The 21761-nt window shown below is 35.1% G+C and overlaps 1 protein-coding gene across 1 annotated transcript; it reads left to right on the top strand.

Moving 5' to 3' along the window:
* Positions 1 to 575: 575 nt before the first annotated feature.
* On the top strand, positions 576 to 11416 carry LOC106136413 (WD repeat-containing protein 36). Its single transcript, XM_013336961.2, has 8 exons — positions 576 to 1659; positions 1936 to 2105; positions 2425 to 2661; positions 3014 to 3199; positions 3660 to 3855; positions 9462 to 9540; positions 10005 to 10164; positions 10698 to 11416. Exons 1-8 carry the CDS (start codon positions 716 to 718, stop codon positions 11396 to 11398), a joined length of 2673 nt encoding a protein of 890 aa, XP_013192415.1. The 5' UTR covers positions 576 to 715; the 3' UTR covers positions 11399 to 11416.
* Positions 11417 to 21761: the final 10345 nt, after the last annotated feature.

Genomic DNA, 21761 nt, shown 5'->3' with positions numbered 1-21761 from the left:
TTCGTAACATTTTATAAAATCCTCTGAAATGACAGACGAGTCAGCTGATAATATTTAATGAATTTTTAAAGTATGCAGGTATATTCTTATAGTTTAGATCGACTTCGATTTTATTTCTTCGATTTTATGAAAATACTAATAAAATTATTATTCGTACCGGTTACTACAATATAATATTTGTCCGTGCAGATGATCTCTTAACTTGAATGAAATAAAAAATAAGAATTGTCGTTTTATGCATTTTTACTTTTCTCATAGTTCCTCTACAGTCGTCATTTCGCTTTAAAAAAGACTATAGTGTCCAGCACGAATGATGAACAAAATAAATGGACTCAATGAACGCTGCGCAGATTTTTTTATGTGAAAAATGCTGCTGCGCATCCCAGAAGTGGTACAAGTAGATTTACAGTTATCAAAGAATTCAAAATAAATGTAATATTTTTCAGTGTCTAATTCAACACACGCTTTTTCAAAATCTGAGTGAGCAACACTGCCTACAACCACAAATAACGTCAATGTCAATGTGTGTCATTGAGTAAATGAAATGAAGTCGTCATTTTTTGACTTGACTTGACAGAAGTTTGTTGTTGAATTTGTTGTTTTCTGCGTGAATAACGTGATTTTATTTTTTGTAAATTTGTCAGAGTTATTGAATAAATAATTCGTCTGTGATTTAAATTTTCTTACTGTGAGCCATCATCACATCACACGTAAAATGTCAGAACAGTCGAGTAGTCGAATATTTACAGGATCGCGAGTTCTAGGTTATGTTAGTACACATGTGCCTTTTGTTGCAAGATATATCAGAAGACGAGGAGAAACCTTGTTATGTACCAGTGTAGGAAAGTGGTTTCATACCTATGGGTGCGACAAGTTTCGTCTGCTGAGCGTGAGTGGTGAACATCCAGGCCCCATAACATGTATGGCCGGCGACAATTACCACGTTTATACAGCTAGTGAGAACAACATTTATGCATGGAGACGAGGATGTGAGCTAAAACACGTTTACAAAGGTCATGAAGCGCCCATTCATTTGCTCTTTCCTTTTGCTGCCCATCTTATTTCAATAGATGAAGGCAACATATTAAAAATCTTCGATATCAAAGATGAGACAGAGTTTCTGGAGCTGAATTTTGACGAAAGTCAGTTTAAAATTACCACAATGTGTCATCCACCTACATATCTAAATAAAATATTGCTTGGAAGTCGACAAGGACAGTTACAGTTATGGAATATCCGAACTTCTAAATTAGTCCATACTTTTGAGAAATGGAAGTCTCCAGTGACTGTTATAGAGCCAGCTCCGGCTGTGGATGTTGTGGCTATAGCTTTTGGTAACAACAAGATAGTGCTTCATAATTTACGCTATGATGAAACAATTGTTGAATTTGTTCATGATTGGGGCAAAGTGACATGTTTGTCATTTAGAATGGATGGTGCACCAGTGATGGTGTCAGGAAGCACTACAGGTCACATTGTGATGTGGGACTTGGAAGAGAGAAGGGTAATGTCACAAGTGCAATCGGCCCACTCATCTCGGATAGCTGGTATGCAGTGCTTGATGTCAGAGCCCTTGATGGTGACCAATTCAAGAGATAACTCATTGAAATTGTGGATCTTTGACATGCCCGATGGTGGTGCAAGACTGTTACGTAAAAGGTATGTAGATTAATTTATTTTTTTCTTTCTTTCTTTTCTATATTATGGCTTCCACCAGACTTTTGGTGATTCTGCCAATTTTTTGAAGAGATAAGAAGTTACGAAATTGGTCGAAAGACAGTTATAGGATCTGAAAGGTTAAGCAACCTTTCAGATCCTATAACTGTCTTAACGTCTGTATGGTTATGTTACATAGTTAAGTAACTAAAAACAAACCAAGTAAGTTCATGCCTGTACTTGAATAAACTAAATGGATTATTATTATGAATGTTTTAGGGAAGGCCATTCATTACCACCAACCCTAGTGCGGCACTGTGAACCAACAGGAGAAAATATCTTGGCTGCTGGAGCAGACAGAAGTCTTCACATTATGAATACAGTTACGGAAACATTCAACAAAAATATGGGAAAAGGATCTTACGACAGAAAGAAATCTAAAAAAAAAAGTGAGTATAATATTATTATTTTTAATTGTTATTTACAAAAAGGAAAGAGCAAATTCAGCAAGCGAATGTAGAAATAATTTCACACTAAAATGATGTACAACATTTTGCAGTGAATAGTTGAACTCAAAAAATATTGTGTTGTTCATGATGAAATGTCCCATAATAATTAATAAAAAAAAAATTGTTTGAATACAAGGAATATTATTTATACAACATGGTATGATATGACATATTTTCATTTAAACCTGTGAATTGCCATTGCTTAAGTAATTTATATTTTCTCCAAAAAGTCCTTGATGAAATATGATTTTTATTACAGAGAGGTTCGAACAAGATCGGTTAGCACTACCGCCAATCATGAAACTCAGTTCATGCATGCAAAGAGACAAACAGTGGGACAGCATAGCAGCCTTACACAGCGGCATGTACATAGCCACCACATGGTCATACAACCGGATATGTATGGGACAGCATAAACTCAAGCCAGATGGGTTTGAGAAGGGAACCGAGGCAACATGCTTGACTGTGACACATTGTGGGAATTTTGTGGTTATAGGTAAATCTCAATACTCTTTGTAAGAATTAATTAAAGAGTCCTTCCGTTGGGATGCTAAGATTTGAAGTAATTTCATTTAGCTCAAAGTCAAATTTCTTAGATTGAATTATTTTTAAATAACAAAAATCAAATATATGTGAAAGGTTTATAGACTGACTTTATTTTAACTGACTTTATAATAACCTTTTATGATCTCAACTGTAAGAAACAGAATTTAAATAAAGTCAATCTTCAAAGACGATGAACACAATGTTAACCTAAAAATAGTAATTTATTTATCAAATTAATTTGTGGTTTAACATTCTGTTAACAGTTACCTTGGTTTTTAACAAAGTTTATGTTTTTATTTTAGGTTACAGCAATGGACAAGTACACAAATTTAACATGCAATCTGGATTGCATAGAGGATTTTATGGTAAAGAAGATAAGAGAATAGCACATAAGGGCGCAGTGAGGGGTGTGGAGACTGACTTGTGTAACCAAAGAGTAATAACTGCTGGTGCTGATGATACCGTCAAATTCTGGCACTTCAAAGCAGGTGAGCAAGGAAAAATAATTTGAATAAGAATTAGTTAAAATTCAGCATTGTAAAATAGGCATGGTGAAAATTATATTCCAATTTATCTTGGATTACAAAAATATGAACCTTGTGCAGAAATATGATAATATTTCGAAAATTCTGTTGATAACTATATAATATAAATGATCCATCACAATATCTGATAATATTTAAATATACATATATGTATGTTTGTTATGAAAAAGACTGTCATTAATTAATGTAAGGAATAAAATAATCTTGAAATTTGAAGTTTTCATATCTACATATTGGTTAAAATATAGACCTTTTTCACTGCTGCTATATAAAGATATATAATCACGTTTTATTCCTTAGAGGAAGACAAAGCCAACAATTTTTAAAAAGCTTTTAGTTACATAAAAACCTTTTTTATTTACTACTTAAAGCTAAATAAATTTTGTTTATTTCTTGTTTTTAGCTACCACACCTTATCATGTCATCCGGTTAGAAGAATCTGTTGCCCTTACAAAATGCCACAGGGAAAGTGGATTACTTGCTTTAGCAAATGAAGATTTCTCAATAACTCTCATTGATATTGACACAATGAATGTTGTAAGGAAATTTGGAGGCCATTGCAATAGAATTAATGATATCGCTTTTGATGCTCAGAGCAGGTAAGTTTTTTGAATATACTACTCTGTCAAGAAAGTAGCAGGAAAAGATCAATAATACACAAACTGTTTGTTATTCATCCAAATTTATTTTATCACCTTCAAAATATGCTCCTTTAGAAACGATACACTTACGCCAACGAATAATCCAATCATCAAAACATTTTTTAAACGCTGTTTCCGGAATTGAGGTCAGTTCTCGCCGCGAATTCTCTTTTATGTCTTCTACCGATTAAAAACGGGTGCCACGAAGTGGTAATTTGAGTTTAGGAAAAAGAAAAAAGTCGGCTGGAGCCATATCTGGTGAATATGGTGGTTGCTCGATGGTATTTGTTGAGTGTTTGGTTAAAAATTCGTTCACAATGATGGCCTTGTGCGAAGGTGCATTATCATGGTGCAAAATCCAAGAATTTTCTTTCCACAAATCTGGCCTTTTTCGTCGGATTTGCTCTCTTAAACGCCGCATAACACTCAAATAATATTCCTTATTTACCGTTTGTCCTTCCGGCAAGAATTCCGAGTGCACAACACCGCGATAGTCAAAGAAAACAGTCAACATGACTTTGATTTTTGAACGACTTTGGCGTGGTTTTTTCGGTTTCGGTTCAGTTGGAAGGCGCCACTCCGAAGCTTGTTGACTAGTTTGCATGTCAAACTCGTAAACCCACGTCTCGTCACCAGTAACAATGCGTTTCATGAATGTTGGGTCGGAATTGACTCGTTCTAGCATGTCCTCAGCGACTCTCATGCGATTGAGTTTTTGAAAAAAATTCAGGTCTTTTGGGACTAGCCGAGCGGCAACATGTTTCATACCCAAATTATTAGTTAAAATGGTACGGATCGACTCGTGAGATACAGAAAGTTCGGTGGCTATCTCTCTCAAAGTTGAATGAGGATTTTCAGTCACTATTTCCTTCACTTTTGCGATGTTAACTTCAGTTGCAGACGTTGATGGCCTACCAGAGCGAGGCAAATCTTCCATCACATCTCGACCGCTTTTGAACGCTTTGTACCACTCATACATACATACATAAAATCACGCCTCTTTCCCGGAGGGGTAGGCAGAGACTACCTCTTTCCACTTGCCACGATCTCTGCATACTTCTTTCGCTTCGTCCACATTCATAACTCTCTTCATACAAGCTCGGCGGTTTCGGGTACTTTTGACCTGACCCTTTACCAGGACGTCCTTAATTTGATCAAGATACGTTCGTCTAGGTCTTCCCACTCCGACCTTTCCCTCCACACTCTCCTTGTATATCTGCTTAGTCAACCTGCTTTCATTCATCCTCTCCACATGACCGAACCATCTTAACATACCCTTTTCTATTCCTGTAACTACATCTTCTTTCACATCACAACATTCCCTTATCACGCTGTTCCTTATCCTGTCACTCAATTTCACACCCATCATACTCCTTAACGCTCTCATTTCCACTGCATTTATTCTGCTTTCATGCTTCTTTTGCCATACCCAACTTTCACTCCCATACATTAATGTCGGGACCAACACGCCCCTGTGCACAGCCAGTCGAGCCTTTTTGGATAGTTTCTGACTGCTCATAAAGGCATGCAAAGCTCCATTCACCATGTTCCCCGCGTTCACTCTCCTTTCAATATCACTATCATACTTGCCATCTGATGTAAACTTTGATCCTAGATATACAAACTCTTTCACTTGCTCCACTTTTTCTCCTCCAATCAAAATATTACATGCTGTCATTTCTTTCTCCATTTCAAAAACCAGTGTTTTAGTTTTACTTACGTTCACTTTCATTCCTTTCTCTTTTAAAGCTTCATGCATACAGTTTACCATCTCCTGTAACTCCTCCGCTGATGACGCCAGTATAACCTGATCGTCGGCATAGAGCAGACATTTGACGAGTAACTCATTCATCCTTAATCCACTTTTAGACTCTTTCAAATCTGTCAAACAGCTATCCATAAATAGGTTGAACAGCCACGGTGACGCAACACATCCTTGCCTAACGCCTTTCTCAATCTTAAACCACTCAGTGTGCGCTCCGTTTATCCTGACACAAGCACTCGAATCCTCATATAAGGATTTCAGTGCTCGTATTAAGAGACTGCTCACCCCATGCATAGAAAGTGCTGACCACAATTCATTCCTCTCAACTCTGTCATAGGCCTTTTCCAGATCTACGAATGTGCAATAGACTTTTTGACTCTTGGCCAAAAACTTTTCGGCTATGCACCGCAAGGAAAAGACCTGATCAGTACATCCCATTCCCTTTCGAAATCCCGCTTGAGCATCCCATATTTTGTCATCAGTTTCATTCCTGACTCTATTAATCAATACCTTAGCATACAATTTGCCGACGACGCTAAGCAGGCTTATACCACGATAATTTTTGCAGTCCAGCTGTGACCCTTTTCCTTTGTAAAGTGGCACGATAACAGCCTTACACCAATCTTTTGGTACTCGGCCGCTTCTCCAACACAAATTGAAAAGGCAGTACAACTGACTAGCTACTACGCCTTTTCCTGCTTTAAGCATCTCGACCGACACTCTATCACACCCAGCAGCCTTTCCCGCTTTCATACTCTTAAGTGCTTCCACAATTTCGAACATTTCAATTTCGCCTTCCATCTCATTCTCTTTTTCTTCGCTATAGCAGAAATCTTTCTTATTTCCCTCCTTTTTTTCAAATAAACTTTCAAAATAGTCCTTCCATATCTTTAGTACACATTCTTCTCCTTTCACAACGCTACCATCCTGGCATCTGATCCTAGTCAGCTCTCTGGTTATAGTATTTCCTCGGGCTGACCTTACGGATTTCCAGAATACTTTCAGATTTGACTGAAAGTCTTCTGATAGCCTTTTATCAAAATCCTCTTTATACTCTTCTTTCTTTCTAATCACAGCTTTCTTAACCAAATCTTTCATTTTCTTATATTCCTTACGTGCTTCATTCACATCTTCATCTATAACCTCTTGCATTCTTAAGTTAGCTTTTGCTGCTAACAAATCCAGCCATGCTTTCTTCTTTAATCGCACAAGTTCTTGCACATCTTTACTCATCCACGCATTTTTGTGATTTTTTCCTTTCCTTCTTCTACTTACACCACACACTTCAACAGCTACTTTCACAATTCTTTCTTTAAATTCCTTCCATCCCTCTTCAATATCGCTCATTTCCTCTAAATCTACAAATTCATCCTTCAGTCTATTAATATACTTCTTACCTACATCCATATCTTGCAAATTTTCTACTTTTACTCTTTCCAAAGCGCTGGTTTGCTCCCTTACCCTGTGCCGCCAGCGATTGAAGATACCCCTTATCCGGGATATCACCAGTAAATGGTCCGAGTCAATGCCAGCACCGCGATATGCACGGGTATCCAGCACTTTGTTCTTCAATCTTTCATCTACAATCACAAAGTCTATCATACTTTTTAAAATACCTTCCACTCTTGTGTAGGTGTGGATCTCTTTATGTTGAAACATTGAGTTCGACACAAAAAGATCCCACTCTAGACAAATTTCTAATACACTTCTTCCATTATCATTCACCTTTTCGTCACCAAACGCACCAAGCACCTTTTCATATCCATCACGCTTTACACCCACCCATCCATTAAAATCACCCAACATAATAATCTTCTCATTTGGCTTGGTAACTTTCGAAATTAGCAATACACACTAGATATGATATAACTAAAAATAGCACTGTATTTAATGTAAACAACAGATGCAACTCAAACTCCGCGCCAAAATGGAAAACAGTTGTGCCAATCTAACAACAACAAAAAAAACAAAAATTTGAATTTGGAACCATAAATAAATAATCCATTCCCGATACTTTTCTGACTGAATGTATTAGTTATGTTGATAAGAATGATCTTGCCTTAAGTTACTGCTTAAGATAAAATTCTTGGTTACCGTCATAATCTTCATATGTGACTCTCCTTAGTCTGCTGTAGTAAATGCTATTGAAGAAATAATTATCAAATTCCTTTATTGTATAGTTGCGCGTGTCATATAAAAAATTCTGTTTATCCAGTTCCCAAGAAAATTTTCAGAAAATAGTAGTCTATGTTTGATTACGAACTCATACGGAGAACTAAGTAGATTCAAAAAGGTCAAGCGGTTTAGTCTCGTAAAGCGTAACACAAATAGACAGATATTCCTTTCATAATATTACGTAAGTACTTACACTTTTTGTAGGGCTAAAAATAAATGTAAGTATTAGGTACAGTTTGATAACAGAATTATTTCAGTGAAACCCATCTGAAACCTAACACCTCTGTAATCCGTGCCCGGAGCAACGTGTGTAGCCGTGCGTGCGAGCCGTAGGTCCGTGCACGATCGTGCGTAAACATTTCAATGCTTTGCCAGAAGTGATTATAAAGTGACAACATTGCTTTACAAAATGTATCAAAATGAACACAAACAAAATAGCAACAATGTGTTCTCACGACTTACCAGCTATTAAGCTTACCAGGCTATGTAAAATAATTATCAAAATACCAGTCTTTAATTGAACCATTTTGTTTCATTGTTGGGATAGACTATTCGGATTTCTATAGTTAGTCCATATGATCGTCCGGAGGGACATTAGCAAGAGTTTGATCCTGCCGCTACCGTTAATCTTATACTATAATGAAAAAAAATTAACATACTTACAAACAATAAATCACGCCTCTTTCCCGGAGGGGTAGGTAGAAACTAATAAACACAATCAATAATAAAGTGTACATTAATGACTTAAGAAAGAATCGCTTACTCATTAGTAACTTTACAATACAATCAATACAACAAATAGTCGACCGTACTTTACTTTTTCATTCGACACGATCTACGTAAAACCGTTCCGGATGTCCCTTTTTTCCGCCGTATTTTCTTTCCCTAACTCGGAACATCATTCACGCAAGTGTTTCACAATGAAGAGCTCATTGAATAGGCCCGTGTAAATTGTATAAAGGCGCGGGACCTCGGCTTTGGAGGGCCGTCGATGTAGTGAATATGCCCACGGTATGATGAATACGTTCGCGATGCGGCGTATAACCCGGAGGGTAAAGTAGTGGAAAATATTTATCAATAAGTAAATGTTGACGAAAGCTAACATGAATATATCAGTAGTTTTTGTAAATGTATACCTATGGGGTTTTAAATAGTTTTGGGATTATGAAGTTCTTAATTGCTACTTAATTAGATATTTTAATTATGGTAAGGCTGAAATTTGGGCCATTTATCAGTGCACATTTTAAAACATGTCTACTTTTTACCAAGGTATTAAAATAAACATGTTGACATTTGTCTTTCGCGCGCTTTTGATCCAGTAAGGATTCACAAAACACCTCAGCGAATGAAAGTCGTTCAGAGGATTTTACTGTCTGTTATAATATGTTAGTTAGCTTATTTTGTTTATAGAAAGATGAAAGGAAATGAATATCCCTGACTGACAGAATAATATTTTAAGAAAATATCCCCATAAAATAGTGTAATTCACTTATTACTAAACAAAACTACAGCCAAAGGCTATTTTAAAGCGAAATGACTATTTGCATTTCCCAATTAATTAGTCTAATTTGGGTTGTATGGGTGATTTAATTAATAGTTTGATGAGTCTAGTATTTATTTGCAGGTGGCTAATTAGCACTTCAATGGACTGCACTGTTTGCACCTGGGACATACCGAGCTCGCAACTCGTGGATATATTTTCGGTAAGTTAGTCAATTTATTCTATTGTTGTTAGTCCCAGTTATGTCTTGAAGTACTTATGTCAAGCCTGAGTTGCATCTATGCATCGAACCTGGATTGGTTAAGTTAGATTTTAGCAGGTGAACCAAAATATTACTTACGACGTACCTTTACGGTTAAATTAAACGGAATTACGTAAACAATATGAGAGAGGAGAAAGCGTCATTAGGTTTGAACTCTGAACATCTTAATGCGATTTAGAAATATTTTTTAACTAACAAATAAGTATTTGTTTGGGTTAAGTATACAAGGTTGCCTACGATTAATTGTGTTCTGCATAGCGCGACCAGAGCAAACAATTTCGCAGTTTATTTATCAGCATCCTGGCATGTTTTTTTTTAATATTACCTTTTTAGATATAAAAAATTAATAAATATATCCAATTAGGGTTTATCTACGCTCGAAATCTTAAATCATATTTTTACAGGTGGAAAGACCATGCACTTCGCTCAGCATGTCTCCTACTGGAGACTTCCTTGCCACGACACATGTCGGGGAACTAGGAGTGTTCCTCTGGGCCAATAGACTTTTGTATGAACGAGTTTTCCTCAAACCCATAGACAGGGCCGATTCCGTCCCAACATTGCGTAAGTTTTTATTCTTTTTAAATTTAAGAGCTTACTCTTCTCGATGGATTTAAGTGAAGTGTCTTCCATTCGTTTCTATTCTCTGTAAATTTTATTTGCTGGTAGGTTTTTATTAATATACGAATATATATAATTTATAAATTTTACTACTCTTGTTGGTACTATTTATTATATTGTATTGTTTGTTGTGTATTTTTTTCTATATTAAATAATAGCTTTGTTACGTAATACTTAGTTTATATATAGTAAACTATACATAGTAAACTATTAAGATAACTTTTAAATATAACTATAAAATATTACAAACGTGAAAGAAATAATAATTATTCTTCTAAAATATTTGCATGCGTTTAATATGATGTGATCTTTAGGCATTCGGATAACAGTTGTAGTTCTAAGACGGTAGACAGTTCTGTGAATATAGGTATATTTTTGAGGTTGAGTGAAGAGATTTCGAGAAGGTTTGATATTATTGTGTTAAACTTCCGAACCTGTCAAATCAAACAGATTTTAATGTCTAAATTTTTGTTTAGGTCTACCAGCTACAGTTCCAGAGAAACCTGACATCGAAGACATTGGCCTCATTGACCTTGGAGAAGAACCGGAGTACAAATCTCCCGAACAAATAAGCGAAGAGCTCATCACACTTTCAGACCAGCCAACTTCAAGATGGCTAAATTTATTGCATCTTGATGTAGTTAAAAAGAGAAATAAACCAAAAACACCTCTGACAGTTCCTAAATCTGCACCGTTCTTCTTACCAACTATTCCAAGTCTCGAGTTAGAATTTGATTTGGAAAAAGATAAGGATGACAAAAATACGAAGTTGCTAATACCAGAGTCATTATCTACTTTAACAGTATTTGCTAAGAAGTTAGTAGCGAGTGAGGATAGTAAAGATTATTTACAATGTATAGAAAGGTTGAAAACGCTTTCTCCGGCAGCCATTGAGGCTGAAGTAACAAGCATGGCTCCCGACTCGGGCGGTTCCGTTGAGGTTATGCGTCATTTTCTTGAAATGGTCAATGTAATGATGACTAGCAATAGAGATTTTGAATTAGCTCAGTCGTATTTAAGTTTATTTTTAAAAATGCATACGAAGTTGGTAGCGTCGGATGAGGGTTTGAGAAATACTCTACTGTCGGTAGAAGAGACCGCTGCGCAATCGTGGTCTAAGTTGCAAAGTCAGTTGTTGTATAATATTTGTGTTGTTAAAGCCTTAAAAGATATGTAATAAAGTTAAATTTAAGTACTTAGTGTCTTTTATTTATCTAAGCCATTTTCTTTTTAAGATTTCCCACAGAAGCGAAGGTCTAGGCAAAAGCTAGTATAGCATAAAATGAAGATACATTTCCAGAGATCTCGTGCTAGAGCTCACCACTCTAGAATAAACTTGAGCGCATTGTAGGCTTCACAATGGGGTATAATGGATTGTTCCTCTTTATTGTGTAAATGGGTTGGTACATTGAATTGGGTGTTAAGTCAGGACATGATAATATTGAAATATTGTATCAGAGAAACCGCATGTAGATGTTCGATATACCAAAGGTACAAAAATAAATCTTTAATTAATTAGCATCGTTCACTCACAATAATAACTGTGACCGATAGATATTCGATAGAAAGGTACGTAGTGTATATTATGGTAGATACTGTATTTGCGGTAATTCTGACCCGCCTTTAAAGAAAAGTACTTAAGTAAATTAAAATATTTATAGTAATAAACTAACTACAACGTTTATTTTTTTTTATAAAACAATTTTTTTTTCCGCATTGGTCCCGTGTAATCAATAATGACTTATTCGTAACGTTAACTGTCTGTTGATACTTGATACACACAAGACTGGTTTATTTAATGCATCTTTTCAGTTATAGGTAGCAATAATTGTGATTATTATGTTATTTTATCAAAGTACAATTCAAAGCCAGTAGGTGACTACTAAAACCAAAGAGCATTACTTAATTACTACGAATACAAAAGACATCCACAAAATCAGAACTCCGTGGTATCTTAAATCCACAGGGAGATCGAAACCAACATAGGTAAAACGTAGTTCTGTGAATTTCAATTTGCAAGTTAAAAGGCGCTGTTACGAGGAATTTTCGAGGCTATAAAAAAGTGAAAATTCGGCCTACTTCGTAAAACTCAATAACGGATGGCACTACCTTCATTTAATATCGAAGTTGAAATCCCAGGACACAGGCGACCGCCAAAGGCCGGCACGATCAACTTTACAGTGAAAAAGTTAAATGGCTCGGAATAAAGTGCTGGTAATAGAAAATGGACGACACTCTTCATTTCCCTATTCGATATTCTTACCATATAACTTACCGATATCTATTTCAGAATGTCATTTAAGTAGATTTTATGAAAGCAAGCCTTTTTTAATGGTACTTACTGTTTCTGTGGAGTACGGTACGTTTAAATTGAATTATCTCTGAATTTACCTAGTCGTTGGAAAAGGTATAAATTTTAATGGTAGATTATTTTTTAATAAGGGCGATTTAATGTGGTACATTTTATGACGATGACGTAAGTTAATTTGCGTTATTGTTTGATATCAACTTTAATGAAATTATTTTACAGTAAAAGTATCATGTAAACTAAAAGGCACGCTGAACTTAAAAAACATCCGTTTGTTCGGCGGTGAAAAAAGTGAGCGAGCTTCCGATTGGCATATTTTCACGCAATCGAAAAAGTCCGCGTTCAGGAAAAACAAGCTTACGGAGATAACAGTAATTTCTCAGAAATTCAAAATCGAAAAGTTCAATTATACATCGTTGTTTGAGCCATTGATCATCAGAGAACGCAATAACTCTTGGAATAATTTTAATATGTTTTCAACCTTAATTTTGTGAATCGTGCACTGTCTACCAACTAAAAGACGCGTAGGTACCTTCTTTAATTTATTGCATTTGGTAAAACAACGCGCGCTCACAACTTTCTTTTACCAACTTGTACTACCAAAGTGTATTATTTGATCAACTACTAATTAAAAAGCTCTTTTGTAGCTTGCTATGCTTAGGTGTCAAGTGCCCATAACGGGGTCCTAACATCCAATACCTCATTAATAATACGAAACGGTGGCACTGGTTAGCGCCAATACCATTTACTTTGGTTGGTACGAGTAATGTAGCGATCAGAGCCAGATAAGGCCACGGCCACACTTAGCATTTGTGCAGGGTATGAGAGCAATTTAAAAATGGCTGGCTATTTAAACCTGATTAAGTACATATTATTTAAAGTGGTTTGTATGTTGTGAGAGAAATGTGTTTTATTAAAAGTATGCCGTGTTCATGGCAAGTGAAAAGATGTAGCTATTCCTCCGGGAAAGAGGCGTGATCATACCTATGCAGTAAAATATTACAATAAAAGTAATAAATATTTAATTAGTATAGTATTTTTTATGTTGACTTGAGCCATGGTTGCCTATAGATATCGGGTACTTAAATCTTATTATCCGGTAACTTTTTAAATACTTTTAATAATAGTAATACAAATTAAGAGACTTAAATACAATCGCCTTAATCGATGCTAATAAACAGGCACAGGGAATCAGTTGGCAATTAGTGTAGGCAATAAATCATCATGACAAGTCAATATTTTCAAAGCGCAATACTAGCAATTAGACCTACTTACGAGGGTATTAAAGAAAATTGGACAATAGTTCGCGCAATAATAGCACACGGCCGTCCTAGGCAATAACTACATTCTCCCGCCCTCCGGAAATTAACATTTTCCAAAGCGTTTGCAAATGAAGGCGCGAATACATCGAAATGACTTTTCAAAGACCTTTGTTACGTCCACATTTCACACAAACCGCGCTTTGTGAAGGCGAAAAAATATACACATTAATAAAACGTTTTCGTTTAAGTATTTGCTTAGCACTCGATCTGAGTTCAATAAAGGGATCGCTCAAGATACGGCGGGATTTGATAGATATTCATAATGCAAAGGAAGCGCAATCAGATTTTCATTGGCGGCCGTCGGCGGAGGGAGAAATGAATACTTATTGCGAAAATGAAGCGCCATTAATGAACGACGCTTCGTCGAACCGATCGGCCGCGATTTAATTCCCTTCGAAAAATATTCAATAAGCGAGAGACCCCGATCATCTACAAACAGGCGGAACTCGAAGCCAATGGAGAAGAAAAATTGCACTCGCTGGAAATAAAGATTTAGCAAACGATGGAATATTTTACGAAGAATAGTTCTTATTGTGAAAGGCGATTCTTCAGCGGCGCATTATTTCAGAAGGTTTAATTACAAACCGGAGCATTGAACAAAACAATGCAAATCTAGATAAATAGTAGAAGCAGTGGAAATTCATAAGCTTGTCGTTGGAGGTTTATTTGGCTAATATGCTTATAGCGATTTTTCATAACGTTTCAAAATTGGGAAAAATGTGAAATGTAGAGGCGCTTGTGCATATAAGGTGTTACAAATTGTTTCCTCGTTTCTTATAATAATAATTTAATTGTCCATAACATTTTCTTATTAAAATTTATTATCGGAAAGTTCGACTTACGACGTTGTTCTTCGTGTCATTTGATCTACCAATAACGATAAAGAATGTGTTTAAAAATATCTTATGTTGGGTACCGTATATTAGGTACAGATTCTTTTTATGCGGTTCTAAAAAAAAGTAGGTACATAATGTATTATGTACCATAACATTTCGACAATTTCGTTGATAGACACGAACGACTGTTCCTGTAATAAATAATAATTTCGTGTATTCCCATCCCAACTAATACTATAAAAGTAAGTTTATTTGTTTGTTTGTTGCCCTTAATGCGTAATCTACTGATTCAATTTTATTGAAACTTTGCGTACCTATATGTTATTAAGCGTCTTAAGACATGGACATGGTCATCCCGGCAAGAACTATTGTTTCCGTGGGATTTGCGAAAAACCTGTATTATTTTGTGGCGTGGTGGCGGTATATTCGCGGGGCGTAAAACTGCGGGTGAAAGCTAGTTAAAAATAAATCTCATTCAGAGATCTCAGAGATTAATTAATAACAAGTTAACAAGGTTTATAATATTTGTGAACTGACTGACACCTCCTTTTACCAATTACAATACTTATTACTTAACATGATTAAATGTCTTAAAGATGATATAAATTACAAAGAGCCCTACACAAAGAGGAATTTGTGCCAATTACATTAGTGAGCTAAATATACTCGTTTTATCTGTAAATCGATTTATCATTTTGTAATTGAGTGAATTGATTGAAGCCGCAATTTCGCATCCATCAAAATATTTATGCTGCATCACTTTCTCTTATTCGCAAGAACTTATTTATTAAATTGCCAAATAACAGTATTTTTGAATCTTATTATGCAACATGAAGCGACTATTGTGTATCATGATTGGAAGATAGTTGTGTATTACATACATACATATATATTATCACGTCTTTATCTCTTAAGGGGAAAATAGAATCAACATTACCAAAGAGACTGGAAGGCCACGTTCAGCTGCATGGCTTAATGTGAATTATGAGGAGTGTGGTTTTAAACACCAGTCAAATGTATAGAATAACTTCAATGCATGTTTAATAAATACGCCTGTTCGAAATTTAAAGCTGTTTTAGTATTGAATTTCCGACTTGCTATATAAATAAAAACATCAGTTAATAATATTTCATTAGTATTTTGCTTTAGCTTACTTTGAAAAGTTGTAAAGAACATTTGCTCAGGAAATTTGTCTCTTTTTAGTTTTGTTTTTATTGTTTCATGTCAAAAATCCAAGATAACTATTCGTTCGGTTGTTTTTTTCTAGCGACTATCTTGCTGCGTAGCGACACACCTACAGATCGTAGGCGAGTAGATTCGTAGCAAAATTCGTAGACGCTTTTGTCGTAAACTAGCATGCGCCTTTAGTGTAGTATTGACAATGAATTTACGCTTATACGCTTTACTTTGATTTATTGATTAACATTTCTTATATTCCTATTAGCATTTCTTTTTTAAAATACGACGGAAGTAAAACTGATACTACGCTTTTTCTTCGCTACGATCAGTACGGAACCACCTTAATATTATACAAAGATAACCTACAATTTCCAAAATAAAACTGAGGTAGATAATGCGAACACCAAACGCAATCCACGTCGCTATTGCAATTTCCCATCGCATGTTGGTCACACCCACTCAACATCCAATCTAGTTTTCGTTGCAAGCGAATTAATATTTAGTGCACTCGAATTGTTTAATGAAAAGTGTATGGGCAAGCAGTTTGTTGACTGTCGGTTAATTAAAAGCAAACAGTCCAGTTTGCCTTGTCCATCGGGAAGCGATGTCCGCTTCGCAGGATGTATATCAACATTTCGATGTAACAAAAATGATGATTTTAAAAGAGTAAAGCTATGTGGCAATGTGAGAGCTTTGAGTTAATTAATTGCCTAATTAGTTGGTGAAGTTAACACAAAATACATTAAAAAATGTTTTTTATGGAAAGGCTAATAAACTTTGTATTCTTCTAGTAGACGATGGACTAGCAACCTGTTACTATTTCAATCTTGATCTCCATCGCATTCTCTTTTCAAGACTGTTTGCTCTGTTTACCCCGTAAGGGATATACCTACCTAGACGTAATTATTTGTATGTTTGTAAATATTTTTGGGACTCTGTATTTTCTTTGATTTTTTATTAAAAGCCTAATAGACCGTAAAAACTATTACTACCTTTCTTCCTGCTTCACTACTTTGCAGTAACATGGCAATATAATCCCCATGTAGGTAATGGGGAACGTAACATCTGTGAGCTGCCGTCCTTAGTGTCCAATAGTGATTATATGGTAATACGATCTTACGAGACGCAATCTCCTCGACGAACAAATTGTACCTACTCCGGAGGGATTGCGCCTCTCCGACGAAAGTCGAACGTGTGTTTATCACTACCGATCTTTAATCTACCTTCATGAATAACATCATAAAATATGAATATTAACATAATTTCTTTGAATTTTCTATTTTATTTTAAGTCATACAGTTGTGCTGAATGTGGCCTTTCAGTCTTTTTAAGACTGTTGGCTATATCTACCCTGCTTTATATATAGACGTGATTATATGTATGTTTATTTTAACTTTAACGTATCTAGTATTTAAGTAATCCAGCTTAAAGAGACCTTCAAGTTTTGCGACCTTTTTTAGTCTACCCTTTATGGTATACTTAACAAAAATGCGTCTTTAATATTAACCTGTCGAACTCTCATAATCTATTTAGGTAGATACGTAATATATTAATTTTGTCTCTGCATACTTAAGTCTACTACTTACTTATAGATTTTCGATAAACATAAGTGCAATAAATAAATGTCAACCGTCCTAGTTCACACGTAATCCGTTACACTGGGAGATAAGGGACGCGTTTGGTCATCTTAATAATTTATTGCACGGCACTATGCAAATCAGGTTCCGCCGGCGCACATATGATGCAAATACTGCATCAACCTACTATGTGCTGTACTGAAGGTTATGCATAATGTATTGTCAAAATCTAGGCGACGAGTTATTTTAACTAGCTTTTGGGTATAGCTTTGTTCCAATTAATTTTATCATCATTATTTATTTATAATTTATATATTTATGAACATCAAGGAAAATGTAAAAATAGAACTTAAACTAAAGAGAAATTTAGTACAAGGCACTACTTATTTCAAGAGAAATTTCTTCCATCATCATCATCAATGCTATCTGCAATAAGTACATATGGCTATTAAATCTGATACAAAAATAAATTTTGCAATTTCAAATACATCTTCAAATTCTGAACACATTTCTGTAACTAATAATACCAACTGAGTTTCCATAGACATACTCATTTCCTTGATTTCATAAACTTATCGAATTACTTAGTATTAAAAAAATGGAAAGCATCGCGTTATTTTATTTATCACTTTTAGGTAATCTGGCATTCTGTGGAACAAATAAAATACACTCATGGAGGAAATGGATGAGCGCTAAAAGGGTTTTCCAGGTCTTTATAATTAACATACGCCGGCAAAACCCTTTCTTTTCGATTTACGAGGTAGGGGATTAAAAGTGAATGGATATTTTTAAAAGGTTAGTTCCAAAGAATGTATCTTTGGTTATATTGAAAGTTGGAATGATATAAGTAAGTAAATTTAGTTTGAAAATAGGCGAGATAAAATGTAAACTAAGTACTGAGACTTACACTATGCATTAAAAAAAGTAATAACAATATTACATAGGTATGTAATATTGTTATTACTTACCTATGTAATATTATGTTATGGTATGTTATTGTTATTATGTTACGTAGGTAACTTTGCCACTACAACTAGGTAGTTGTAGTGGCAAAGTTAGTCACTTAGCCGAAGAATGTAAGTACCTATTTGATTTATAAACCCTCGTTTGAGAGTTATAATGTTCGAACCCAGGTGTGGTTATTTAAATATTATTTTTTTCGTATTCGAAACATAACTGCATGCAAAGCTTAAAACGGTGAGAGGAAAACTGGACTATAAAGTTAACTATGTGTAATCATGACGTGGTGTTATCAAAGTCACCAGAGATCAGAAGGCAACAAAACTAATAATCAGATCCTCAATCTTTCGTAGCGAGGTCGCAACTAAGACAAATGGCCAGGAAGACGATGGCAAAATGTGGACTACTTATGTAGTGTAAGTAGCTTTTGAATTGCAAGAAGAAAAATAAACTTAAGAAGATGGACCTTTAAAAACATAAACTGTAACAGGAGCAGTTCGCTACAATAACAATAAACATTCTTTACTGAGTATTTCCTTTTAAAATCAGCTAATTGTCATTCATATAAACAAGACGCCATTTGGAATCGCATTTCCGTATAAATCTCGGAATAAAAGCAAGAAATAGAAGCCGCCATGGCGATGGAGTATCCCTCGGTTATCTGTGCTGTAAACACAGAGCAAGAACACTACCGGGTTCAGTGCTCTGTGACTGTGCTTCATTTGAATATTATCTCAGTGGCCGGCGACTTGGCGAAACTGTGACGCTATCACATTCTCGAAAGTTACCTACCGTTTGCTACCACCAAACCTACGATTAGATTTTGGAATACGAATTAAGTAGCTGGTAATATAAGTTAAATTGTTATAAATTGCATCCTGAGAGATGGTCGTGAGCGGACAGATTTAGTCTGTGCATACACCTTTGGGAAAGAGATGTACCTATACATAATGTTTGTATGCATAATTGTTAAAGAAAAATAACGTAAGATTCAACTTATAATCCGGAGAAGTAGAACGTTGGTGTAGTAAATTTAAATAAAATTGATAGTTTCAGCGTAGTCTTAGTAGAGCAATATATATTTTAAACCTATTACTTATATAGTAACGTCATTAATAAATATAAAATCAATAATAATTTTCCACCGCAACATAGGCACGCTTATTCACATTGTATCTAAATATTTGGAAAACAATGACAAAAGCAATGAGTTAACAAACCACTACAAAGACGATCTTGGCCGAAGAAAACGGGCGATGATAAAGTTATCCGAATACAAATTTTGGAGTTACCACTAATTAAAACTTGGCTCTTACGTTCACGAAGTCGGGAATGCTAGATGATTTGTTGAATTTGTGCAATGTTAAAGTGAATACCACTTTAAGAATGCAGATTTAAAAAATAAAAATAATTGAATGATTATTTTTTTTTATCAAGTATTTCAAATGTAGAATTAACAAATGGCATAGGTTGCATAAAATATGTTATTATTCGTAAGTCACAAACTTTGGGCTGATTAGAAGTTATTCGAGTATCTAGGATTAATTAAGTTTAGTCAGTGAAAGCGAGCGGCACAGAGGAAAACAGAAGTCAACAAAAAATTAAGCCCGGTCATGCTCCATAGTCTTTGTTCTTCTAATCCCGACTCCCAGATAGCAGCGTTCAGTCAGCTCTTAAATTAAGAATTTATTTCAGAACTTCATACTTTCCTGTTCCCTTTGTGCTGCACCACAATGGAAATTATTATCAATTGGAAAACTTTTCGTTTCCACAATTTCTATAAAGCCTGACTCTTTGTTTTTTTTTCAAAGTTTTCGGCTGTTGTTTAAAAGGGTTTGGCGAAAGACGTGCTTACTTATGTTTATATAACGCATTGCTATGCTAAGGTAAAGGAAAAATTTAAATATAGCTTTTAGGGATCTGTTGTTATAAATTAAGCTTTTTTTTTAATTAAGCAATACACTTTATGTCTCCCACACACCGAAAGATGGCCTGTGTGGCCGTCCTAGACTTTTATTAATGTAACATTTGTACAAATCTTGAATTCGCCGAACCACAGATTTAAAACTTAAACTGTGTAGTACTACATTTATAAATATCTCCTTTTAATATTCTGTTTTCTCGTCATGAATATTAATGAAATTAAGTTATTGCTGAGAAAACTGTTTCGCACCAGTTATAACGAAATATTTTTAAAAGCATTTTTCAGAATATGATCTCTTAAAAGGGTTCCCCAATGGAATATTCATGATCGTCCAGTGTAATATTAATGGTTGGTTTGAAAACCGTCGTGTGCGTATGTTATGAAAGGCAAGTATACAACATAAATATGACACTTGTTTATATTACCATAAATAATTAAGTGGTAAAACTTGACTTGCCTACTCCAGGATAGTACATAGGCCGAACCGGACTTCTCATCAGAAGTGAGGATGCTACTCTTGAAGGATAATGGTGTAAGTGACGTTTGGTAGTAGAATTTGACATTAATCAACTGAACCGGTGATTAATAAAAAAAAAATAGCTGGATAATTCTGTTGGGTACGAGCGTCACGCATCATGGAAGATTTGCAGATTTTAAGTATTTATTCGTGATGTTTTTTATGTCAAGAACTAGGTATATCTACAACATATACTACCTAATATACAAAAGGCTAGAAACACACATACATGCGACAAGAACAGCATAAAAGTGGAATCCGGTACAAAAGAGCATTTCACTCAGACACTACTCGCGTTTCACAAAGTGTTAAATGAATGAGTGTAATTGAGTTTTGATGTAACTGTGAATGCACTAGGTATATGTGTTGAGATGCCTGCTATTATATTTGTTACGGTAGATTAAGTAATATTGTACTAAATTTTTATAAGGATAATTCGTAAAGCGACGTACGGCGTACGGGCGTACGGCTATTTACTCATCAATTATACTCACTAAATGTTGCCCGCCGCTCCGCCCGCGTGTATAATAGAAATCCGTTAAGTTTTGAAGTACTAGACAGACAAATGTTTTCTGTTATCGCCCACATAAATTTGTTTTTCGGATTAGTATCTAATGTACAGACAGACACTCTATGTTTATGTCTTATAATATGTGTTGATGATTACTCAAGTTGATTAAGAATAAAGTATATCATTAAAATCACATTTTTTTACAAAACTACTAAACTAAGGTATCAACGGACAAACGTACGTTTGTCCGTTGATACCTTAGTTTAGTTTTGTCAATTATCAAAGAAAAAAGTTTCCTCACCGAAAAATAACTTGTCTTAGAACTAATTTACATCGTTATTCGGTTAACGTTAGCGGATTCCGTAGGAAAGTGTTATAAAAATACCATGCATAGAAAAAAAATACA

The sequence above is a fragment of the Amyelois transitella genome, chromosome 10 (genome assembly GCF_032362555.1).
Source record: "Amyelois transitella isolate CPQ chromosome 10, ilAmyTran1.1, whole genome shotgun sequence".
Classification (NCBI taxonomy): domain Eukaryota; kingdom Metazoa; phylum Arthropoda; class Insecta; order Lepidoptera; family Pyralidae; genus Amyelois; species Amyelois transitella.
This window is presented reverse-complemented; position numbering and strand designations above follow the sequence as displayed.

Coding starts and splice junctions, on each gene's coding strand:
- LOC106136413 (XM_013336961.2), top strand. CDS start 716: ATGTCAGAACAGTCGAGTAGTCGAATATTTACAGGATCGCGAGTTCTA. Junction 2,106..2,424: donor AAAGAAATCTAAAAAAAAAA/GTGAGTATAATA, acceptor TTTTTATTACAG/AGAGGTTCGAACAAGATCGG. Junction 3,856..9,461: donor GCTTTTGATGCTCAGAGCAG/GTAAGTTTTTTG, acceptor ATTTATTTGCAG/GTGGCTAATTAGCACTTCAA.